The sequence below is a fragment of the Scyliorhinus canicula genome, chromosome 16, assembly GCF_902713615.1.
Source record: "Scyliorhinus canicula chromosome 16, sScyCan1.1, whole genome shotgun sequence".
Taxonomy (NCBI): Eukaryota; Metazoa; Chordata; class Chondrichthyes; order Carcharhiniformes; family Scyliorhinidae; genus Scyliorhinus; species Scyliorhinus canicula.
In genome coordinates this window covers 83,498,171-83,517,216 of record NC_052161.1, presented here as the reverse complement: position 1 = coordinate 83,517,216, position 19,046 = coordinate 83,498,171, and the positions used below count along the sequence as shown (strand labels likewise).

Below are 19,046 nucleotides of genomic sequence, written 5' to 3'. Positions count from 1 at the left end.
CCCTCCTCTCCCTCTCTCCTCTCTCTCCCTCTCTCCCTCTCTCCCTCTCCCTCTCTCACTCTCTCCCTCTCTCCCTCTCTCCCTCTCTCCCTCTCTCCCTCTCCTCTCTCCCTCTCCCTCTCTCCCCCTCTCCCTCTGTCTCTCTCCCTCTCTCGCCCCTCTCTCCCTCTCTCCCTCTCTCCCTCTCTTCCTCTCTTCCTCTCTTCCTCTCTCCCTCTCCCTCTGTCTCTCTCCCTCTCTCCCTCTCTCCCTCTCTGTCTCTCTGTCTCTCTGTCTCTCTCCCTCTGTCTCTTCCCCCCCCCCACCCCCCGTCTCTCTCTCTCTCTCTCTCTCTCTCTCCCCCCCCCCCCCCCCATCTCTCTCCACCCCCCCCCCCCCCCCCCCCCCCCCCCCCCCCCCCCCGTCTCTCTCTCGGTCCCGGGGGCACTGGGGTTGCTGTGTGGAGGGGACACCCGGGTGGCCAGCCTCAGGTGGGGGGTGGAGATGGGGAGAACAATATCTCCACGAGAGCAAGAACATCCTTCCTCAGAGAAGGAGATCAAAACTGCACAAAATACTCCAGATGTGGCCTCACCAAGGCCCTGTACAATTACAGCAACACATTCCTGCTTCTATACTCGAAACCTTTTGCAATGAAGGCCAACATACCATTAGCCTTCTTTACCGCCTGCTGCATGCTTACCTTCGGCAAATGGTGCACAAGGGCACCCAGGTCCCGCTGCGCACTCCCCTCTCCCAATTTACAACCATTCAGGTAGTAATCTGCCTTCCTGTTTTTGCTTCCAAAGTGAATAACCTCACACTGATCCAAATTATATTGCATCTGCCACTGATTTGCCCAACCTGCCCAGATCTTGCTGTAGGATCTCTGCATTCTCGTCACAATTCACCCTCCCACCTAATTTGGTATCATCTGCAAACTTTGAGTTGTTACATTTTGTTCCTTCATCCAAATCATTAATATATATCGTGGATAGCTGGGGTCCCAGCACCGATTCCTGTATCCCACTGGTTACTGCCTGCCAATTTGAAAACGACCCATTAATCCCTATTCGTTGTTTCCTCTCTGCCAACCAGTTTTCTATCCACCTCAATACATTTCCCTCAATCCCATGCGCTTTAATTTTGCACAATAATCTCTTTTATGCGAGACTTAGTCAAACGTCTTCTGAAAGTCCAATTATACCACATCGACTGGCTCTCCCTTGTCGACTGTACTGGTTATCTCTTCAAAGAATTTCAACAGATTTGTCAAGCATGATTTTCCCTTCATAAATCCATGCTGACTCTGACTGATCCTACCACTGCTTTCTAAATGTACCGCTATAAAGTCCTTAATAATGGATTCAAGAATTTTCCCCACTACGGATGTTAGGCTTACTGGTCTATAATTCCCTGGTTTCTCTCTACCTCCCTTTTTGAATATCGGAGTGACGTGAGCTACCCTCCAGTCTGCAGGGAAAGTTCCAGAGTCTATAGAATCCCGGAAGATGACCACCAATGCATCCACTATTTCCAGAGCCATCTCCTTAAGCACTCTGGGATGCAGATTCTCAGGCCCTGGGGATTTATCCGTCTTCAATCCCATCAGTTTTCCCAACACCATCTCTCTACTAATGTTGATCTCCCTCAGTTCTTCCCTCTCACTAAACCTTTCATTCTCCAACATTTCTGGGATCTGATTTGTGTCCTCGTTTGTGAAGACAGAACCAAAGTATGTATTTAATTGCTCAGCCATTTCTTAGTCCCTTACTGTGCATTCCCCTGTTTCTGTCTGTAGGGGGCCTACATTTCTCTTTACCAATCTCTTTCTCTTCACATATCGAGAGAAACTCTTAAAGACTGACACTATGTTCCCTGCAAGTTTCCTTTCGTACTGTACTTTCCCCTTCTTAATCAATCCCTTCGTCCTTCTTTGCTGAATTCTAAACTGCTCCCAATCCTCAGACCTATTATTTTTCTTGGCCAATCTGTATGCATCTTCCTTGTCTCGTATACTAGTACTAATTTCCTTTGTGAGCCATGGATTGGCCCTCTTACCCTCTTTGCTTTTGTGCCAGACAGGAATGAACAGTTGCTGTCATTCCCCCATGCGTTCCTTGAATGTTTGCCATTGTCTATCCACTGTCATCCCTTTAAGTAACTCTCCCCAATCAATCAAGGCCAACTCATGCCTCGTATCCACCTAGTTCCCTTTATTAAGATTCAGGACCCGAGAGTTCGAATCAACTCCTTCACTCTCCACCTTGATAAAAAATTCTATCATGTTATGGTCGCTCATCCCCAAAGGGTCTCATACAGTCAGATTGGCAATAAATCCCTTCCCATTACACAGGACCCAATCTAAGGTGGCCTGCTCTCTAGTTGGTTCCTCCACATATTGGTGAAGGAAACCATCCCGTATACACTCCAGGAATTCCTCCTCTACGGCATCGTGGCTAATTTGATTTTCCTAATCTATGTGCAGATTAAACCACCCATGATCGCTGATATTCCCTTATTACATGCATCACTAATTTCTTGTTCATTGCCATTCCCAACCTCACCAGTGCAGTTGGGGGGTTTATATGTGACAGCCACTAATGTTTTTTTGTCCCTAGGTATTTCTCAACTCTACCCATACAGATTCCACATAGTCAGAGCTAATATCCTTCCTCACTATTGTGTTAATTTCCCCTTTAACCAGCATTGCCACACCACCACCTTTTCTTTTATGCCTATCCTTCCTAAATACTGAGAACCCTGGGACATTCCGTTCCCATCCCTGTTCACCCTGCAGCCATGTCTCTGTAATCCTAATTATATCATACCCATTTATATCTATCTGTGCGATTAGTTCATCCACTTTATTACAAATCCTCCGTGCATTAAGGCACAGAGCCTTTAAGTTTGTCTTTTTTACAATGTTTGTCTTGCTCCCAATATTTTTCTCTCCTGCCCTGTTTGAATTTTGTCCTTGGTTTCTCCACCTATCACTTTTCTTATTAACTTTTCTATCTTTTGCTTTGTCCTTGCTCCCTCTTTTACTGACTCCTTGTGAGGTTCCCATCCCCCTGGCATGTTAGTTTAAACCTTCCCCAACCACTCTAGCAAATGGCTCTCCTCAGACATCAGTTCCAGTCCTGCCCAGGTTTAACAATCCAGTTTGTACAAGTCCCACCTCTCCCAGAACCGGTCCCAATGCCCCTGGAATCTGAAAACCTCCCCCTGATACCATCTCTTCAGCCACATATTCATCCTATCACTTCTGTCACTTCTACTCTGCCTAGCACGTGGCACCGGTAGTAATCCTGAGATCACTACCTTTGAGGTCCGATTTGTTAACTTCCTTTCTAGCTCCCTGTATTCTGCCTTTAGGACCCCATCCCTTTTTTTATACCTATGTCGTTTGTACCGATATGCACCACAACCACTGGCTGTTTACCCTCCCCCTGCAGAATGTCCTGTACCCGCTCCGAGACATCCTTGACCCTAGCACCAGGGAGGTGTCATACCATCCTGTGTGCAGGGTAGGTGGATTGCCCACTCTAAATTGCCCCATAATTGGGGGGATAAAAGAATTGAATACTCTAAATTAATATTTTTTTTTAAAGTCCACCAGGTGGCAGCACGGTGGCGCAGTGGTTAGGACTGCTGCCTCACGGCGCTGAGGTCCCAGGTTCGATTCTGGGTCACTGTCCGTGTGGAGTTTGCACATTCTCCCTGTGTTTGCGTGGGTTTCACCCCCACAACCCAAAGATGTGCAGGCTAGGTGGATTGGCCACACTAAAGTGCCCCTTAATTAGAAAAAATGAATTGGGTATCACGACCACTGGGTAATTTATATTAAAAGAAAGGGTCAGCCTGGTACTGGGTGACACCTCCCAATGGGTGGGACATTCTGCTGAGACTCTCAGCCATGGTCATCACCGATGCGGGACGTCTTGGACACCTTCCTTGATGGTGCCGATGTCATGCACCAGGCTGTTCACTGCGGTCACCACCCTCGCAGTGTTGGCCTCGGCCCTCCTCATTGCCGACCCCATTCCCTGCAGCTGTTGCCTCTGGGATCTCCAATCGGCTCTAGACCTGCTGGAGTGTTGCCAATATCCCCTTCTGAATCTCATGGCCGCTCCCCATCATCTCTATCAGCTCCGGGTAATCCTGTTCCACAGGCTTAGCATTCGGCTGGGTCCTGGGATCCAGCAGCCCTCCGACTGCTGCCTCGCCTGGGGGGACCCTGCCTCCACCTGATGTAGATCAGCAACTGTGTGATGCTCACCAGATAGTGCCCCAGCAGCCTGTCCACTAACATATCCCATATCCCACCGAGGTGTGTGTATCTGTGCTGGTGGAGGGTGGGATGACAGCTGTGCGGTGATAACGGTGGCGACCACGGAGCTCTCCTCCAAGGTGATCTCCTGGGAGGCAAGGGGGACAGCCTGGATGGGGCAGTGCCACCTGAGTGGGGGCTGGTGTACCCCTCACCCCCTTGCTATGTGCCCACCTCCACGTTGGTAACCGCTCTGTCCTTGGCCACCGTGACTTCCAGGGCCCCCAGGGTAGGAGACCCTGATGTTCAGCACCCCGCTGCCCGCCTGGGCCCTCTCCCTTTGGTGGTGGGCCAACTTCTCATGTGGGGACACAGAAGGGGCATCGTTAGCCTCGCGCAGAGAGGGGGGGGGGGGTTCTCTGGGGCTGGGGAGATGGACTGTACGGGGGGGCTGCTGGGCATGAGTGGTCTGGGGGGGGGGGGGGGGGGGGGGGCGGAATGGTACTGGGCGGGGGCAGTACCAGCCTCATTCTCTTGGGGAGAGGGAGGTCTGGTGTAAACTCTCCCGGGCGGCCAGGTGGAGGTCATTGACCTTCTTGCAGCACTGGGTCCGGTCCTCCTGGTCAGGCTCCCTGAGCTGCTGGCCGCTGCCACTTCCTCCCAGGCAGCAGTGGCTGACCCTTTGAGATCCTCGGGGGGAAAGGGCATCCTGTAAGGCCTCTACTGCGTCCAACAGTCAGGTCAGGTCGGTATCCCCAAATCGTGTGGCTGGCACAGCTGTGAGAGGAGTGGGGTTGGCTGCACAGGGGCGGTTTGCGCAGGGGAGAAAGAGAAAATACTGGAAAATCTCAGCAGGTCTGGCAGCATCTGTAGGGAGAGAAAAGAGCCAACGTTTCGAGTCCAGATGACCCTTTGTCAAAGCTAACAGAGAGAGTGGGAAATATTTATACTGTGGAGTGAGAATGAAAGATGAGTCATAGCCACAGAAACCCAGGGAAACCGGCTGCTAATGGCCACAGAAACCAAGGGGAAAGAGTGCAGGAGCGGTTTGCGCTGGAGCGGTTTGTAGCTGGGCTGGTTTGTTCGCTGCTCTCCCTTTTTGGCAGGGGACTGGCGTGCGCGTCCCGGCGAATCAGCCGGCAGGATCATTATTGTCTCTGTCTCTCTCTCTCTCTATCTCTCTCTCTCTCTGTCTGTCTCTCTCTATCTATCTCTCTATTTTATCTTTCTCTCTCTCTCTCTCTGTCTGTCTCTCTCTATCTATCTCTCTATTTTTCTTTCTCTTTCTATCTCTCTCTCTCTCTCTCTCTCTCTCTTTCTCTTTCCCCGTCTGTCTCTCTCGCCCCCACTCTCTCTTTGTCTCGCTTCCTCCCTCTCTCTCTCTCTCTCTCTCTCTCTCTCTCTCTCTATTCCCCCCTCTCTCTCTCTCTCTCTCTCTCTCTCTCTCTCTCTCTCTGCCTCTTCTCCCCCATCCCCACACACTCTCTCCGTCTGCAAATCTCTCTCTCCGTCTCTAACTCTGTAAATCTCTCTCTCTCAGACAACTGTCCATGCCTACACAGCCACCCAGAAGACAGTGGACGGTCCCTCCGGGAAGCTATGGAGAGATGGTAGAGGCGCCCATCAAAACATCATTCCTGCTTCAACTGGTGCTGCCAAGGCAGTGGGCAAAGTCATCCCTGAACTGAATGGGTGAGTCAGTGTGGACTAGAGTACACTGGGCTGGCCCCTGTCTGGGCAGGGCCGGACCCGGTTGACGGCCAGAGGGTTAGGGAATGTTCCGGTTGGTTGGATCTGAGCATCGATTTTTCTTTTGCAGGAAGCTGACCGGGATGGCTTTCCGAGTGCCAACTCCTAACGTCTCTGTGGTTGACCTGACCTGCCGTCTGTCAAAGGCTGTGAGTGGTCACCGTCGCCAGGGGTCTGCGGGGATTGGGGGGGGTGGCGTCACCGTCCCTCGGGGTCGGGTCAGGGGGCTGTCACCATCGCTAGGCTTCTACGGGTCGTCACTGCCGGGGTCGGCGAAGGGGTCGTCACTGTCTCCAGGGGGCGGGGGGGGGTGGTGGTCTTCCCCATTGTGAAATTAGGATGAGGTTATGGGGGGGGAGGTCAGGGATCTGCCATGTCACCTGACCAGGAGAAGGGTCAAGGTTCACTGGTTGCAGGGCGTACGGAGTGGGGTGCTGGATAAGGGTCAAGGGCATTGGCGGCCGGGGGTCATGGTCATCGGTCGAGGGGTCAGTTGAACATGTCCTCAGGCTGATTTTTTGATCTCCCTATCTCTCAGGCCAAATATGAAGACATCAAGGCAGCCATGAAGGCAGCTTCTGAAGGACCCATGAAAGGAATCCTGGGATACACCGAGGACCAGGTCAGTGCCAAGGGTATTTTCCAGGAGCCAAACCCTATCCGGGGTAAATGTCAGCGTTTAATATTGGATTAAACCACCTCCAGGGGAAGCGGGTCTTTAATTGCGGGTTGGCTGACTGATGATGATCTTGCCTTTTCCAGGTTGTGTCGACTGACTTCAATGGGGACACACACTCCTCCATCTTTGATGCGGGTGCCGGGATTGCATTGAACGATAACTTTGTGAAGCTTGTCGCCTGGTGAGTGAATCCTGGATTCCTGAGCTGAGGGGACGGGAGGGAGCAGAGAGGAGGGATGTGCGCGGGTGGGGGAGACTGTGTCTGGGAGCGAGGGATGGAGAGTGAAGGGAAACTGCGTCTGGGAGCGAGGGATGGAGAGTGAAGAGAGACTGCGTCTGGGAGCGAGGGATGGAGAGTGAAGAGAGACTGCGTCTGGGAGTGAGGGATGGAGAGTGAAGAGAGACTGTGTCTGGGAGCGAGGGATGGAGAGTGAAGAGAGACTGTGTCTGGGAGCGAGGGATGGAGAGTGAAGAGAGACTGACTGGGAGCGAGGGATGGAGAGTGAAGAGAGACTGTATCTGGGAGCGAGGGATGGAGAGTGAAGAAAGACTGGCTCTGGGAATGAGAGATAGAGAGAGTGACTGGGTCTGGGAGTGAGGGTCGGGGAGAGCGAGAGAGAGACTGGGTCCGGGAGTGAGGGATGGAGAGAGAGAAAGTGGGAGCAAAGGATGGAGTGAGAAGAGAGTGGGAGATACTGGGTCTGGGATTGAGGGATCGAGAGAGAAAGAGAGACTGCGTCTGGGACCGAGTGACTGGGACTGGGAGTGAGGGACAAAGAGGCTGGGACTGGGAGTGAGGGACAGAGAGAGACTGGGAGTGAGGGACAGAGAGGCTGGAACTGGGAGTGAGGGACAGAGAGGCTGGAACTGGGAGTGAGGGACAGAGAGGCTGGAACTGGGAGTGAGGGACAGAGAGAGGCTGGAACTGGGAGTGAGGGACAGAGAGAGGCTGGGACTGGGAGTGAGGGACAGAGAGAGGCTGGGACTGGGAGTGAGGGACAGAGAGAGGCTGGGACTGGGAGTGAGGGACAGGGAGAGGCTGGGAGTGAGGGACAGGGAGAGGCTGGGAGTGAGGGACAGAGAGGCTGGGAGTGAGGGGCAGAGTGAGGCTGGGCGTGAGGGACAGAGTGAGGCTGGGTGTGAGGGACAGAGTGAGGCTGGGTGTGAGGGACAGGGAGGGACTGGGAGTGAGGGACAGGGAGAGGCTGGGACTGGGCGTGAGGGACAGAGTGAGGCTGGGCGTGAGGGACAGAGTGAGGCTGGGCGTGAGGGACAGAGTGAGGCTGGGCGTGAGGGACAGAGTGAGGCTGGGAATGAGGGACAGGGAGAGACTGGGAGTGAGGGACAGGGAGGGGCTGGGACTGGGAGTGAGGGACAGAGTGGGACCGGGAGTGGCTGGGACCGGGAGTGGCTGGGGCTGGGACCGGGGGGGGGGGGGGGGGGGGGGGGGGGGGGGTGCTGGGACAGAGATGGACTGGGACCGGGAGTGAGGGACAGGGAGAGGCTGGGACCGGGGGTCAGTGAGGGACAGGGAGAGGCTGGGACTGGGAGCGAGGGACAGAGAGAGGCTGGGAGTGAGGGACAGAGAGAGGCTGGGACTGTGTCTGCCTTGCTGTCATCGCCTCTGTCTCTCTCTTTCTCTCGCACTCACCCTCTCTCGCTCTTTCCCTTTCCCTCACTCCTCTCCTTCTCCCTCCCTCGCTCGCTCTCACCGTTTCTCTTTCTCATCATCTCTTTTTCTCTCTCACTCTCTCAGGTACGATAATGAGTTTGCCTACAGCAACAGGGTCATCGACCTGGTCCTCCACATTTCCACCAAGGAGTAAAGGTTGAAAGTCAGCCTGGCGACCCCGAGCCTGCTGCGTTTTTCACTGGTTAACCCCCTTCCCGCCCCACCCGAGGATCCTCGGACACGGAGCTCGCTGGCCCTTGACCTGCACGCTCAACCCCCTCCCACCTCGTCACACTGACCCTCTCCATGAAGAGAAAGTTCTGTCTGTTGATATGGCAAGAAATAGACCTAAATAAACAAAAAATTGTATGTATCACCTGCCCGTGTCTGGCCTCTGTGTACGGGTGGTGGGACAAGGGAGGGGTTTACAATGCAGCAAAACTTGCTTGTGTCGTTGGGAAAGCTGGAGGGACTGGGGCTGGAGGAGGGCAGCTTGCCTGCGATGAGCTCTGAGCCGTGGGACGTCCAACTTGTAAGCGTGGGCTCAAGAGGAAGAGCCGGCAAGATTCCCAGGATGGGAATCGGGAGGCGTTGCCCCTCCATCCCAACAGGACCGTCACCACAATCCAGCTGGAGAAACCAGCACACTCTCTAATCCACCTGTCATGGCCTCCCCCACCCCTGCCGCTCTCTAATCCACCAATCGCAACCTCCCATTCCTCCCCCCGCCCCCGCTCTCTAATCCACCTGTCATGGCCTCCGTGCCCCCCCACCCCCCGCTCTCTAATCCACCAATCACAGCCTCCCGTTCCTCCCCGCCCCCGCTCTCTAATCCACCTGTCATGGTCTCCCCCGCCCCCCGCTCTCTAATCCACCTGTCATGGCCTCCGTGCCCCCCCACCCATCCCACTCTGTACTCCACCAGTCATGGTCTCCCCGCTCTCTAATCCACCAATCAGAGCCTCCTGTTCCTTCTCCCGATCTCTAATCCACCAATCACATCCCCCTGCTTCTCCCCGATGTTGAATGCACCAATCGCAGCCACCACATAGTAACTTAATTGAAGCCTACTCGTGACAATAAGCGATTTTCATTTCATTTAATTCTCCACCCTGCTTCTTAACCCACCAATCTACCGTTTTACCTCTGCTCTCTAATCTACCAGTCACAACTGCCCATTCCCCCTCCCCCGCTCCCTACTCCACCAATCACAGCCTCCGCCGTGCCCCCGCTCCAGGGCCGCCCTCGGCTCAACCACGTCCAGGGCCCTCTGCTCAACCACGTCCAGGGCCCTCTGCTCAACCACGTCCAGGGCCCTCTGCTCAACCACGTCCAGGGCCCTCTGCTCAACCACGTCCAGGGCCCTCTGCTCAACCACGTCCAGGGCCCTCTGCTCAACCACGTCCAGGGCCCTCTGCTCAACCACGTCCAGGGCCCTCTGCTCAACCACGTCCAGGGCCCTCTGCTCAACCACGTCCAGGGCCCTCTGCTCAACCACGTCCAGGGCCCTCTGCTCAACCACGTCCAGGGCCCTCTGCTCAACCACGTCCAGGGCCCTCTGCTCAACCACGTCCAGGGCCCTCTGCTTAACCACGTCCAGGGCCTTTTGCTGACCACGTCCAGGGCCCTCTGCTGACCACGTCCGGGGGCCCTCTGCTCGACCACGTCCAGGGCCCTCTGCTGACCACGTCCAGGGCCCTCTGCTTGACCACGTCCAGGGCCCTCTGCTTAACCACGTCCAGGGCCCTCTGCTTGACCACGTCCGGGGCCCTCTGCTCGACCACGTCCAGGGCCCTCTACCGACCACATCCAGGGGCCTCTGCCCAACCACGTCCAGGGCCCTCTGCTTAACCACGTCCAGGGCCCTCTGCTTAACCACGTCCAGGGCCCTCTGCTTAACCACGTCCAGGGCCTTTTGCTGACCACGTCCAGGGCCCTCTGCTGACCACGTCCGGGGGCCCTCTGCTCGACCACGTCCAGGGCCCTCTGCTCGACCACGTCCAGGGCCCTCTGCTGACCACGTCCGGGGCCCTCTGCTCGACCACGTCCAGGGCCCTCTGCTTAACCACGTCCAGGGCCCTCTGCTCGACCACGTCCAGGGCCCTCTGCTTAACCACGTCCAGGGCCCTCTACCGACCACGTCCAGGGCCCTCTACCGACCACGTCCAGGGCCCTCTGCTTAACCACGTCCAGGGCCCTCTACCGACCACGTCCGGGGCACTCGGCTCGACCACATCCAGGGCCCTCTGCTTAACCACGTCCAGGGCCCTCTGCTCGACCACGTCCAGGGCCCTCTGCTCAACCACGTCCAGGGCCCTCTGCTTAACCACGTCCAGGGCCCTCTACCGACCACGTCCAGGGCCCTCTGCTCAACCACGTCCAGGGCCCTCTACCGACCACGTCCAGGGCCCTCTGCTTAACCACGTCCAGGGCCCTCTACCGACCACGTCCGGGGCCCTCTGCTCAACCACGTCCAGGACCTCTGCCCGGCCATGGTGAGAGGCCGCAGGTCTGGCGATCTCTAGCGGGGGACAGAAAATGACAGCGTTAGGCTGATGTACGCAGCCGGGGGGTGGGAACTGTTGGCCTCAGTGGTCAGGGCACCTGATATGAACAAAGAACAATACAGCACAGGAACAGGCCCTTCGGCCCTCCAAACCTGTACCGGTCATTATACCAATCTTTGCCAAAACCCTCAGCACTTCCTTGTGTTGTATCCCTCTATATCCATCCTATCCATGTGTCTTGTCAAGATGCCTTTTGAACGCCGTTAATGTATCTGCTTCCACAGCCTTCCCTGGCAACACGTTCCAGGTACTCACCACCCTCTGTGTAAAAAAAAAAAAAAAACCTGCCTCGCATGTCTCCTCTAAACCTTGCCCCACGGACCTTAAACCTCTGCCCCCTGGTAACTGACCCCTCCACCCTGGGAAAGAGTGCCTGCCCATCCACTCTATCCATGCCCCTCGTAATCTTGCAGACCTCTATCAGGTCACCCCTCAACCTGTCTGGTATGGGTGCTGGCATGTGGTGCAGGGTGGGGGTTTGGCTGCCCTCCGAGTGGGTGGAGGGGGGTTCGGTCCGGATTATGTTGCCCACGACACTGACTGTCTCTGTCGACTGGGCCCAGACATGGCAGCGGCTGGCAGCCTCCTTCCCGGGACAGGGTCCAGGGTCACCCTCCTCTCCTCCACTGCGCCCAGGAGGGTCTCCAGCTCGGCATTGGTTAATCTCAATGCCATCTTGTTGGCTGGGATGGTGTGTGCGGGGAGTGAAGTGTGGATATGTGGTTGCAGCTTAATAATAATAATCTTAATTGTCACTAGTAGGCTTACATTAACACTGCAATGAAGTTACTGTGAAAAGCCCCTAGTCGCCACATTCTGGCGCTTGTTCAGAGCTGGTTTAGCACAGTGGGCTAAATAGTTGTAATGCAGAACAAGGCAGCAGAGCGGGTTCAAACAACAAAAAACTAAGAACAAAGAAAAGTACAGCACAGGAAGGGGCCATTCGACCCTCCAAGCCTGCGCCGACCATGCTAACGTCTACTACACTTCAAGAGTCCGTATCCCTCTACTCCCATCCTATTCATGTTTTGTCAAGATACCCCTTAAACTTAACGATTGTCCCTGCTTCCACCGCCTCCCCCGGCAGCGAGTTCCAGGCACCCACTGTCGTGTAGAGCACACTGAGATAACACGGGCTGCAACTGGATGCAGCTGTAGCTGAAAGATACTCCAGACCTTGAAGTTAGTTCAATTTGATTTATTGATCCTTTAGCTGTGCCTTCAGGCACTCCTTCAGTGGAGCTGGGACCCGGAATGGTGCGTGGACCACAGGCGTGGCATCAGGCCGCTGCAGGATCTTGTACCAATATGGCAGAGTGCCCATCCCATCAAACACAGCCGGATACTGAGCGAGGATGTCGTCAATGCCGGCCTGAAGATCCACATTGGGGGAGGTCATTGTGTAGACCCACTGCACAAGGTTTAGCTGCTTGCATGCCTGTGCGCCGAGCAGGGAGGCCCTGCCTGGCCTGATGATTTCAAACCTTAGCCTTGCGTGAATGCTCCTGTTGGAGACGAGCAGATGGCAGGATCCCAGTGCTGTGATGGCATTGCCGTTATAGTCCAGGAGCTGGCAGGCTGCTGGAAGGAGCTTGGGTGGCTTCTTGATGTGGTTGAAATCTGCCTGTGAAAGGAGATTGGCAGAAGCTCCTGTGTCCAGCTTGAACTGGATAGAGCATTGATTTACTTGCATCACCGCACGCCATTCACCCGGAGAATCCACAGTGAGGATGGACAGGCTCCGTGATGATGTCAGTGAGGCATGTTCACGTGTGGTAATGATACCCACATGGTAGGGGGACTCCATGCAATCGTCCTCTGGATCCGTAATGCTGCCAGGATCAGAATCCTGTAAACCTTGCTGGACACTCCGAACGTGCCTGCGTTGGAGTTGGGAACACTGGCCCTTGACTGGTGGTGCAGACCTGCACAAGGCTGCATACTGTACAGGCTTCCCGCAGTTTAAATATTGACTGTCTCTTGCAGGGCAGTGTTTCTTGAAGTGGGCGGTGCCGCACTTCGGGCACGCCATGACGTTGTCACGCTCCGTGCGTTGTCGCACATGCGGAGTGCGGTCGGCAGATGTTCGCACCTGTGCAGTGTGGTGATCAGCTACTTCGTTACCCCATTCGCATCGCGCATGCGTGGGGCTCCGGGAAGAGCTCATAAAATGGCCACTTTCATCCGGGCGATGGCTGGCACACTCTGCCCCGTGGGAGGCATGTTTCTCAGTTTCAGCCGCTTTGTTTTGGGAATACCGATTTTTGGCGTGCTCATGCACTGTACATGTTTTAATCGCGACAGACAGGGTCATAGGCTTGATTTTCAGTAGCTGCTCTCTCAGAGGATCAGAGTGAAGTCCAAAAACGATTTGGTCTCTGATCATGGAGTCAGCAATATCACTAAAGTTGCACGACAGCGCTAGTCCATAGAACATAGAACGATACAGCGCAATACAGGCCCTTCGGCCCTCAATGTTGCACCGACATGGAAAAAACTAAAGGCCATCTAACCTACACTATGCCCTTATCATCCATATGCTTATCCAATAAATTTTTTAATGCCCTCAATGTTGGCGAGTTCACTACTGTTGCAGGTAGGGCATTCCACGGCCTCACCACTCTTTGCGTAAAAAACCCACCTCTGACCTCTGTCCTATATCTATTACCCCTCAATTTAAGACTATGTCCCCTCGTGCTAGCCACCTCCATCCGCGGGAGAAGGCTCTCGCTGTCCACCCTATCTAACCCTCTGATCATTTTGTATGCCTCTAAGTCACCTCTTAACCTTCTTCTCTCTAACGAAAACAACCTCAAGTCCATCAGCCTTTTCTCATAAGATTTTCCCTCCATACCAGGCAACATCCTGGTAACATCCTGGCAGCAGGGTAGCATGGTGGTTAGCATAAATGCTTCACAGCTCCAGGGTCCCAGGTTCGATTCCCGGCTGGGTCACTGTCTGTGTGGAGTCTGCACGTCCTCCCCCTGTGTGCGTGGGTTTCCTCCGGGTGCTCCGGTTTCCTCCCACAGTCCAAAGATGTGCGGGTTAGGTGGATTGGCCATGCTAAATTGCCCGTAGTGTCCTAATAAAAGTAAGGTTAACGGGGGGGGGGGTTGTGGGGTTACGGGTATAGGGTGGATACGTGGGTTTGAGTAGGGTGATCATGGCTCGGCACAACATTGAGGGCCGAAGGGCCTGTTCTGTGCTGTACTGTTCTATGTTCTATGTTCTATAAATCTCCTCTGCACCCGTTCCAAAGCTTCCACGTCCTTCCTATAATGAGGCGACCAGAACTGTAGTAGATGGAGATTAATTAAGAAGGAGTTGAAAGACTCCTCTTTACCATGTAGGCGTTGTTTGAATATGTAGCGCTGGACTTCCGGTTGGGGCTATGCGGAGCTAAGCCGCACGTTCGGCAGCTCCCGCCAGGAACGGACTTTTGGGCTCTTTTAAGGGCCCCCAGCAGTACTTGCTCGACGGTTCCCGACGTGGGAAGGTGTCTGCAGCGGATCCCCAGTGGTCTATGGTCTTGACCAGGAGCGGGGCCAGCAGAATAGCAGTGGCAGCGCCTAAGAAAAAGCGGGGGAAGAGAATCAAGATGGCGGCCGGCGGAGGCCTCGAGGAATGGAGGCAGTGGGCGCAGGTGCAGCAGGAGACTCTCCAGCGATGTTTTCAGGAGCTCTTGGAGCTGCGGACTCGCTGAAGGCGAATGCGGACAAGCTGCTGGCGACGCAGACAGCCCAGGGGGTGGAGATCCGGGAGCTCCGACAACAAGCCTCCGAAAGAGAGGATGAGGCCGCGGCCCTAACGGTAAAGGTGGAGATGCACGAGGCGCTCCACAAGAAGTGGCAGGAGCGGTTCGAAGAGATGGAGAACCGGTCGAGACGGAAAAATCTGCGGATCCTGGGCCTCACGGAGGGGCTAGAGGGGTCAGACCTGGGGGCCTATGTGGTCGTTTTGCTGAACTCGCTGATGGATGCTGGGTCCTTCCAGGGGCCCCTGGAGCTGGAGGGGGCCCACAGAATACTGGCCAGGAGGCCCAAGCCGAATGAGCCGCCATGGGCGGTGCTGGTGCGGTTCCACCGGTTCGTTGACCGAGAGTGCGTGCTTAGGTGGGCCAAGAAGGAGCGGAGCAGCAAGTGGGAAAACATGGTAGTGCGGATCTACCAGGACTGGAGTGCGGAGGTGGCCAAGCGGAGGGCCGGGTACAACCGGACGAAGGCGGTGCTCCACAGAAAGAGTGTGAAGTTTGGCATGTTACAGCCGGCGTGTCTGTGGGTCACCTACAAGGACCGGTGCTTCTATTTTGAGTCCCCAGAGGAGGCGTGGGCCTTTGTGCGGGCCGAGAAGTTGGACTCTGACTGATGGTCGGCGGTTTGTAAATAACTGAGTTAACCTTTGGTGGGAAGGGTCTCTGTTTTATGCTGTTTCATGCTGTTTTAAGCTGGTTGTGTGTTGTTTCTGGGGCGGGTGGGATGCTATCTTTTTTGCGGGGGTGGGGTCGGGCAGAGGGAAACAGCTTTTCTTCTGTTTCCCGCACTGAGGGTGGATGGGGGCGGGGTCGGAGCTGAGAAGCGCGGGCTTTTTTCCCGTGCAAAAGCGGGAGGGGGAGGAGGAGGGTCTGCTGATGGGTCTGGGGGAGGAGGAGTAGCCCCACGTTGGGAGGGGTCGGAGGTGTGGCGGGAGCTTCCGGGGTCAGCAGACTCACGGGAGTGCTACGGAGGGAGTAACGCGGCTGGGAGGGGTCCTAGCCTGGGGGGGGTACCGGGTTGCTGCTGAAATGGCCAGGAAGGAGCTGGAGTATGTGGGGGGGGGGGGGGGTTTTGTCGCCGTGGGGAACGGGCCGACCGGGGGGTGCTGGCCTGGGGCGGGTAGGGGACGGGTTATGGCTAGTCGGCAGGGGGGGGGCTGGGGTGGGGGTTTGCCGCCGTGGGGAACGGGCTGAGTGGGGGGCGCTGTCCTGGGGCAGGCAGGGGACGGGTTATGGCTAGTCGGCAGGGGAGGGGGGCAGGGAGCCCTCTGATCCGGCTGATTACTTGGAATGTGAGGGGGCTGAATGGGCCGGTCAAACGGGCCCAGGTGTTTACCCACCTGAAGGGGCTGAAGGCGGATGTGGCTCTGCTCCAGGAGAAGCATCTGAAGGTGGCGGACCAGGTTAGACTGAGGAAGGGCTGGGTAGGCCAGGTGTTTCATTCGGGGCTGGATGCAAAAAATCAGGGGGGTGGCGATTCTGGTGGGAAAAAGGGTGTCATTTGAGGCGTCAAAAGTGGTGGCTGACAGTGGAGGGAGGAATGTGATGGTGATCGGCAAGCTGCAAGGGGAGCGGGTGGTGCTGGTGAATGTCTATGCCCCAAATTGGGACGATGCGGGTTTTATGCAGCGCATGTTGGGCCGCATTCCGGATATTGGGGGGGGGGGGGACTTTAACACGGTGCTGGATCCCCCACTGGATCGATCCATGTCCAGGATGGGCAGGAGGCCTGCGGCGGCTAAGGTGTTGAGGGGGTTTATGGACCAGATGGGAGGGGTGGATCCTTGGAGGTTCGCAAGGCCGAGGGCCAGGGAGTATTCATTTTTTTCCCATGTGCATAAAGCCTATTTCCGGATCGATTTTTTTGTCCTGAGCAGGGGGCTGATTTCGAGGGTGAAGGATGTTGAGTATTCGGCCATAGTCATTTTGGACCATGCCCCACACTGGGTAGACCTTGAGCTGGGGGAGGAGAGGGACCAGCGCCCGCTCTGGCGCCTGGAGGTGGGACTGCTGGCGGATGAGAAGGTGGGCGGGCGAGTTCGGGGGTGTATCAAGAGGTACTTAGAGGCCAATGATAATGGGGAGGTCCGGGTGGGGACGGTTTGAGAGGCACTGAAGGCGGTGATTAGAGGGGAGTTGATTTCCATCCGAGCCCATAGGGAGAGGGGAGAACAAAGAGAGAGGGAGAGGTTGGTGGGGGAGATGGTGAGGGTGGACAGGATAGGAAGCGTGCAGTCGGGGAAGGCGCCGGGGCCGGATGGGTTTCTGGTTAAATTTTACAAAATGTATGCAGACCTGCTGGGCCCCCTGTTGGTTAGGACCTTTAACGGGGGGGGGGGGGGGGGGGGGGGCTTTGCCCCCGACTATGTCACGGGCGCTGATTTCCTTGATCCTTAAGCGGGACAAGGATCCCCTACAGTGTGGATCATATAGGCCGATCTCGTTGTTAAATGTGGATGCCAAGCTGTTGGCGCAGATCTTGGCCACAAGGATAGAGGACTGTGTGCCGGGGGTCATTCATGAGGACCAGACAGGGTTTATGAAGGGAAGGCAGCTGAACACCAATATACATAGGCTTCTGAATGTTATAATGATGCCGGCGGTAGAAGGGGAGGCGGAGATTGTGGTAGCATTAGACGCTGAGAAGGCCTTGAGTGGGAGTACTTGTGGGAGATGCTGGAAAGGTTTGGGTTCGGGGAGGGGTTTGTCAGTTGGGTGAGGCTGCTATATGAGGCCCCGATGGCGAGCGTAGGAGGAGATTGGAGTACTTTCGGTTGTACCGGGGGACGAGGCAGTGGTGTCCCCTGTCCCCTTTGCTCTTTGCGTTGGCAATTGAGCCCTGGCTATGGCGCTGAGGGAGTCGAGGAATTGGAGGGGTCTGGTGCGTGGTGGGGAGGAGCATCGAGTGTCATTATACGCAGATGACTTGTTGCTATATGTGGCGGACCCAGTGGGGGGAATGCCGGAGGTGATGAAGATCCTTAAGGAATTTGGGGGCTTTTCTGGGTATAAACTCAACCTGGGTAAGAGTGAGCTGTTCGTCGTGCACCCGGGGGATCAAGAGGAGGGGATTGGTAGGCTCCCACTGAATAGGGCAGGGAGGAGCTTTTGGTACCTGGGAGTCCAGGTGGCTGGGAGCTGGGGGGCCCTTCACAAACTTAACCTCACTAGGCTGGTGGAGCAAATGGAGGAGGAGTTTAAAAGATGGGACATGTTGCCGCTGTCGCTGGCGGGCAGGGTGCAGTCCGTCAAGATTACGGTGCTCCCGAGGTTTTTGTTCCTGTTCCAGTGCCTTCCCATCCTTATCCCAAAGGCTTTTTTTAGGAGGGTCAACAGGAGTATCACGGGATTTGTATGGGCGCATGGGACTCCGAGGGTGAGAAGGGTGTTTTTGGAGTGGGGCAGGGATAGGGGGGGGACTGGCGTTGCCCAACCTCTGTGGGTACTATTGGGCTGCCAACGCAGCGATGGTGCGCAAGTGGGTAATGGACGGGGCAGGGGCAGCATGGAAGAGGATGGAGATGGCGTCGTGTGTGGGCACGAGCCTGGAGGCGCTGGTAACGGCGCCGTTGCCGCTCCCCCCAACGAGGTATACCACAAGCCCGGTGGTGGCGGCTACCCTCAAAATTTGGGGGCAATGGAGACGGCATAGGGGGGAGGTGGGGGGCTCAATGGAGTCCCCGATACAGGGGAACCACCAGTTTGTTCCAGGGAGCATCGATGGCGGGTTTCTGGGCTGGCACAGGGTAGGTATTAGGAGGTTGAGGGACCTGTTTGTGGATGGGAGGTTTGCGAGCCTGGGTGAGTTAGAGGGGAAGTTTGGGCTGTTCCCGGGGAACATGTTTAGGTACATGCAGGTTTGAGCATTTGCCAGGCGGCAGGTGGAGGGGTTTCCTCTGTTACCCCCACGTGGGGTACGGGACAGGGTGCTCTCGGGGGTGTGGGTTGGAGGGGGGAGGATTTCGGACGTGGATGAGGCCTCGGTGGGGGAGCTGAAGTGTAAATGGTAAATGGGAAGAGGAGCTGGGTGAGGAGATTGAGAAGGGGACGTAGGCGGATGCCCTGGAGAGAGTGAATTCCTCCTCTTCCTGTGTGAGGCTTAGCCTCGTACAGTTCAAGGTGCTGCACAGGGCCCACATGACCGGGACGAGGATGAGTAGGTTTTTCGGGGGCGAAGACAGGTGTTGCGGAAGAAGGGAGAAATGTGTAACTGTTTATTGAATATGCCGGGTGCCTATCTATTCTTTTTGTAGTTACTGGGGGGGTTTGGTTTTGGGGGTTATTGTGTTTTTTTTCTTCTTGTTGTTGTTAATATGGTTTTCTTGTTGTTATTTTATGTTTTTGAAAATCTTAATAAAAATTATTTTTTTTTTAAA

At 55.6% G+C, this 19,046-nt stretch overlaps 1 protein-coding gene across 1 annotated transcript; it reads left to right on the top strand.

Moving 5' to 3' along the window:
• Nucleotides 1–5,792: 5,792 nt before the first annotated feature.
• Nucleotides 5,793–8,728, top strand: LOC119950759 (glyceraldehyde-3-phosphate dehydrogenase; the record flags this gene model as incomplete). The annotated part of the gene is given in 5 exon segments (XM_038773486.1): nucleotides 5,793–5,944; nucleotides 6,072–6,150; nucleotides 6,540–6,623; nucleotides 6,764–6,861; nucleotides 8,437–8,728. Coding segments are annotated over 5 exon segments (483 nt in total), but the record flags the coding sequence as incomplete, so codon positions are not given.
• Nucleotides 8,729–19,046: the final 10,318 nt, after the last annotated feature.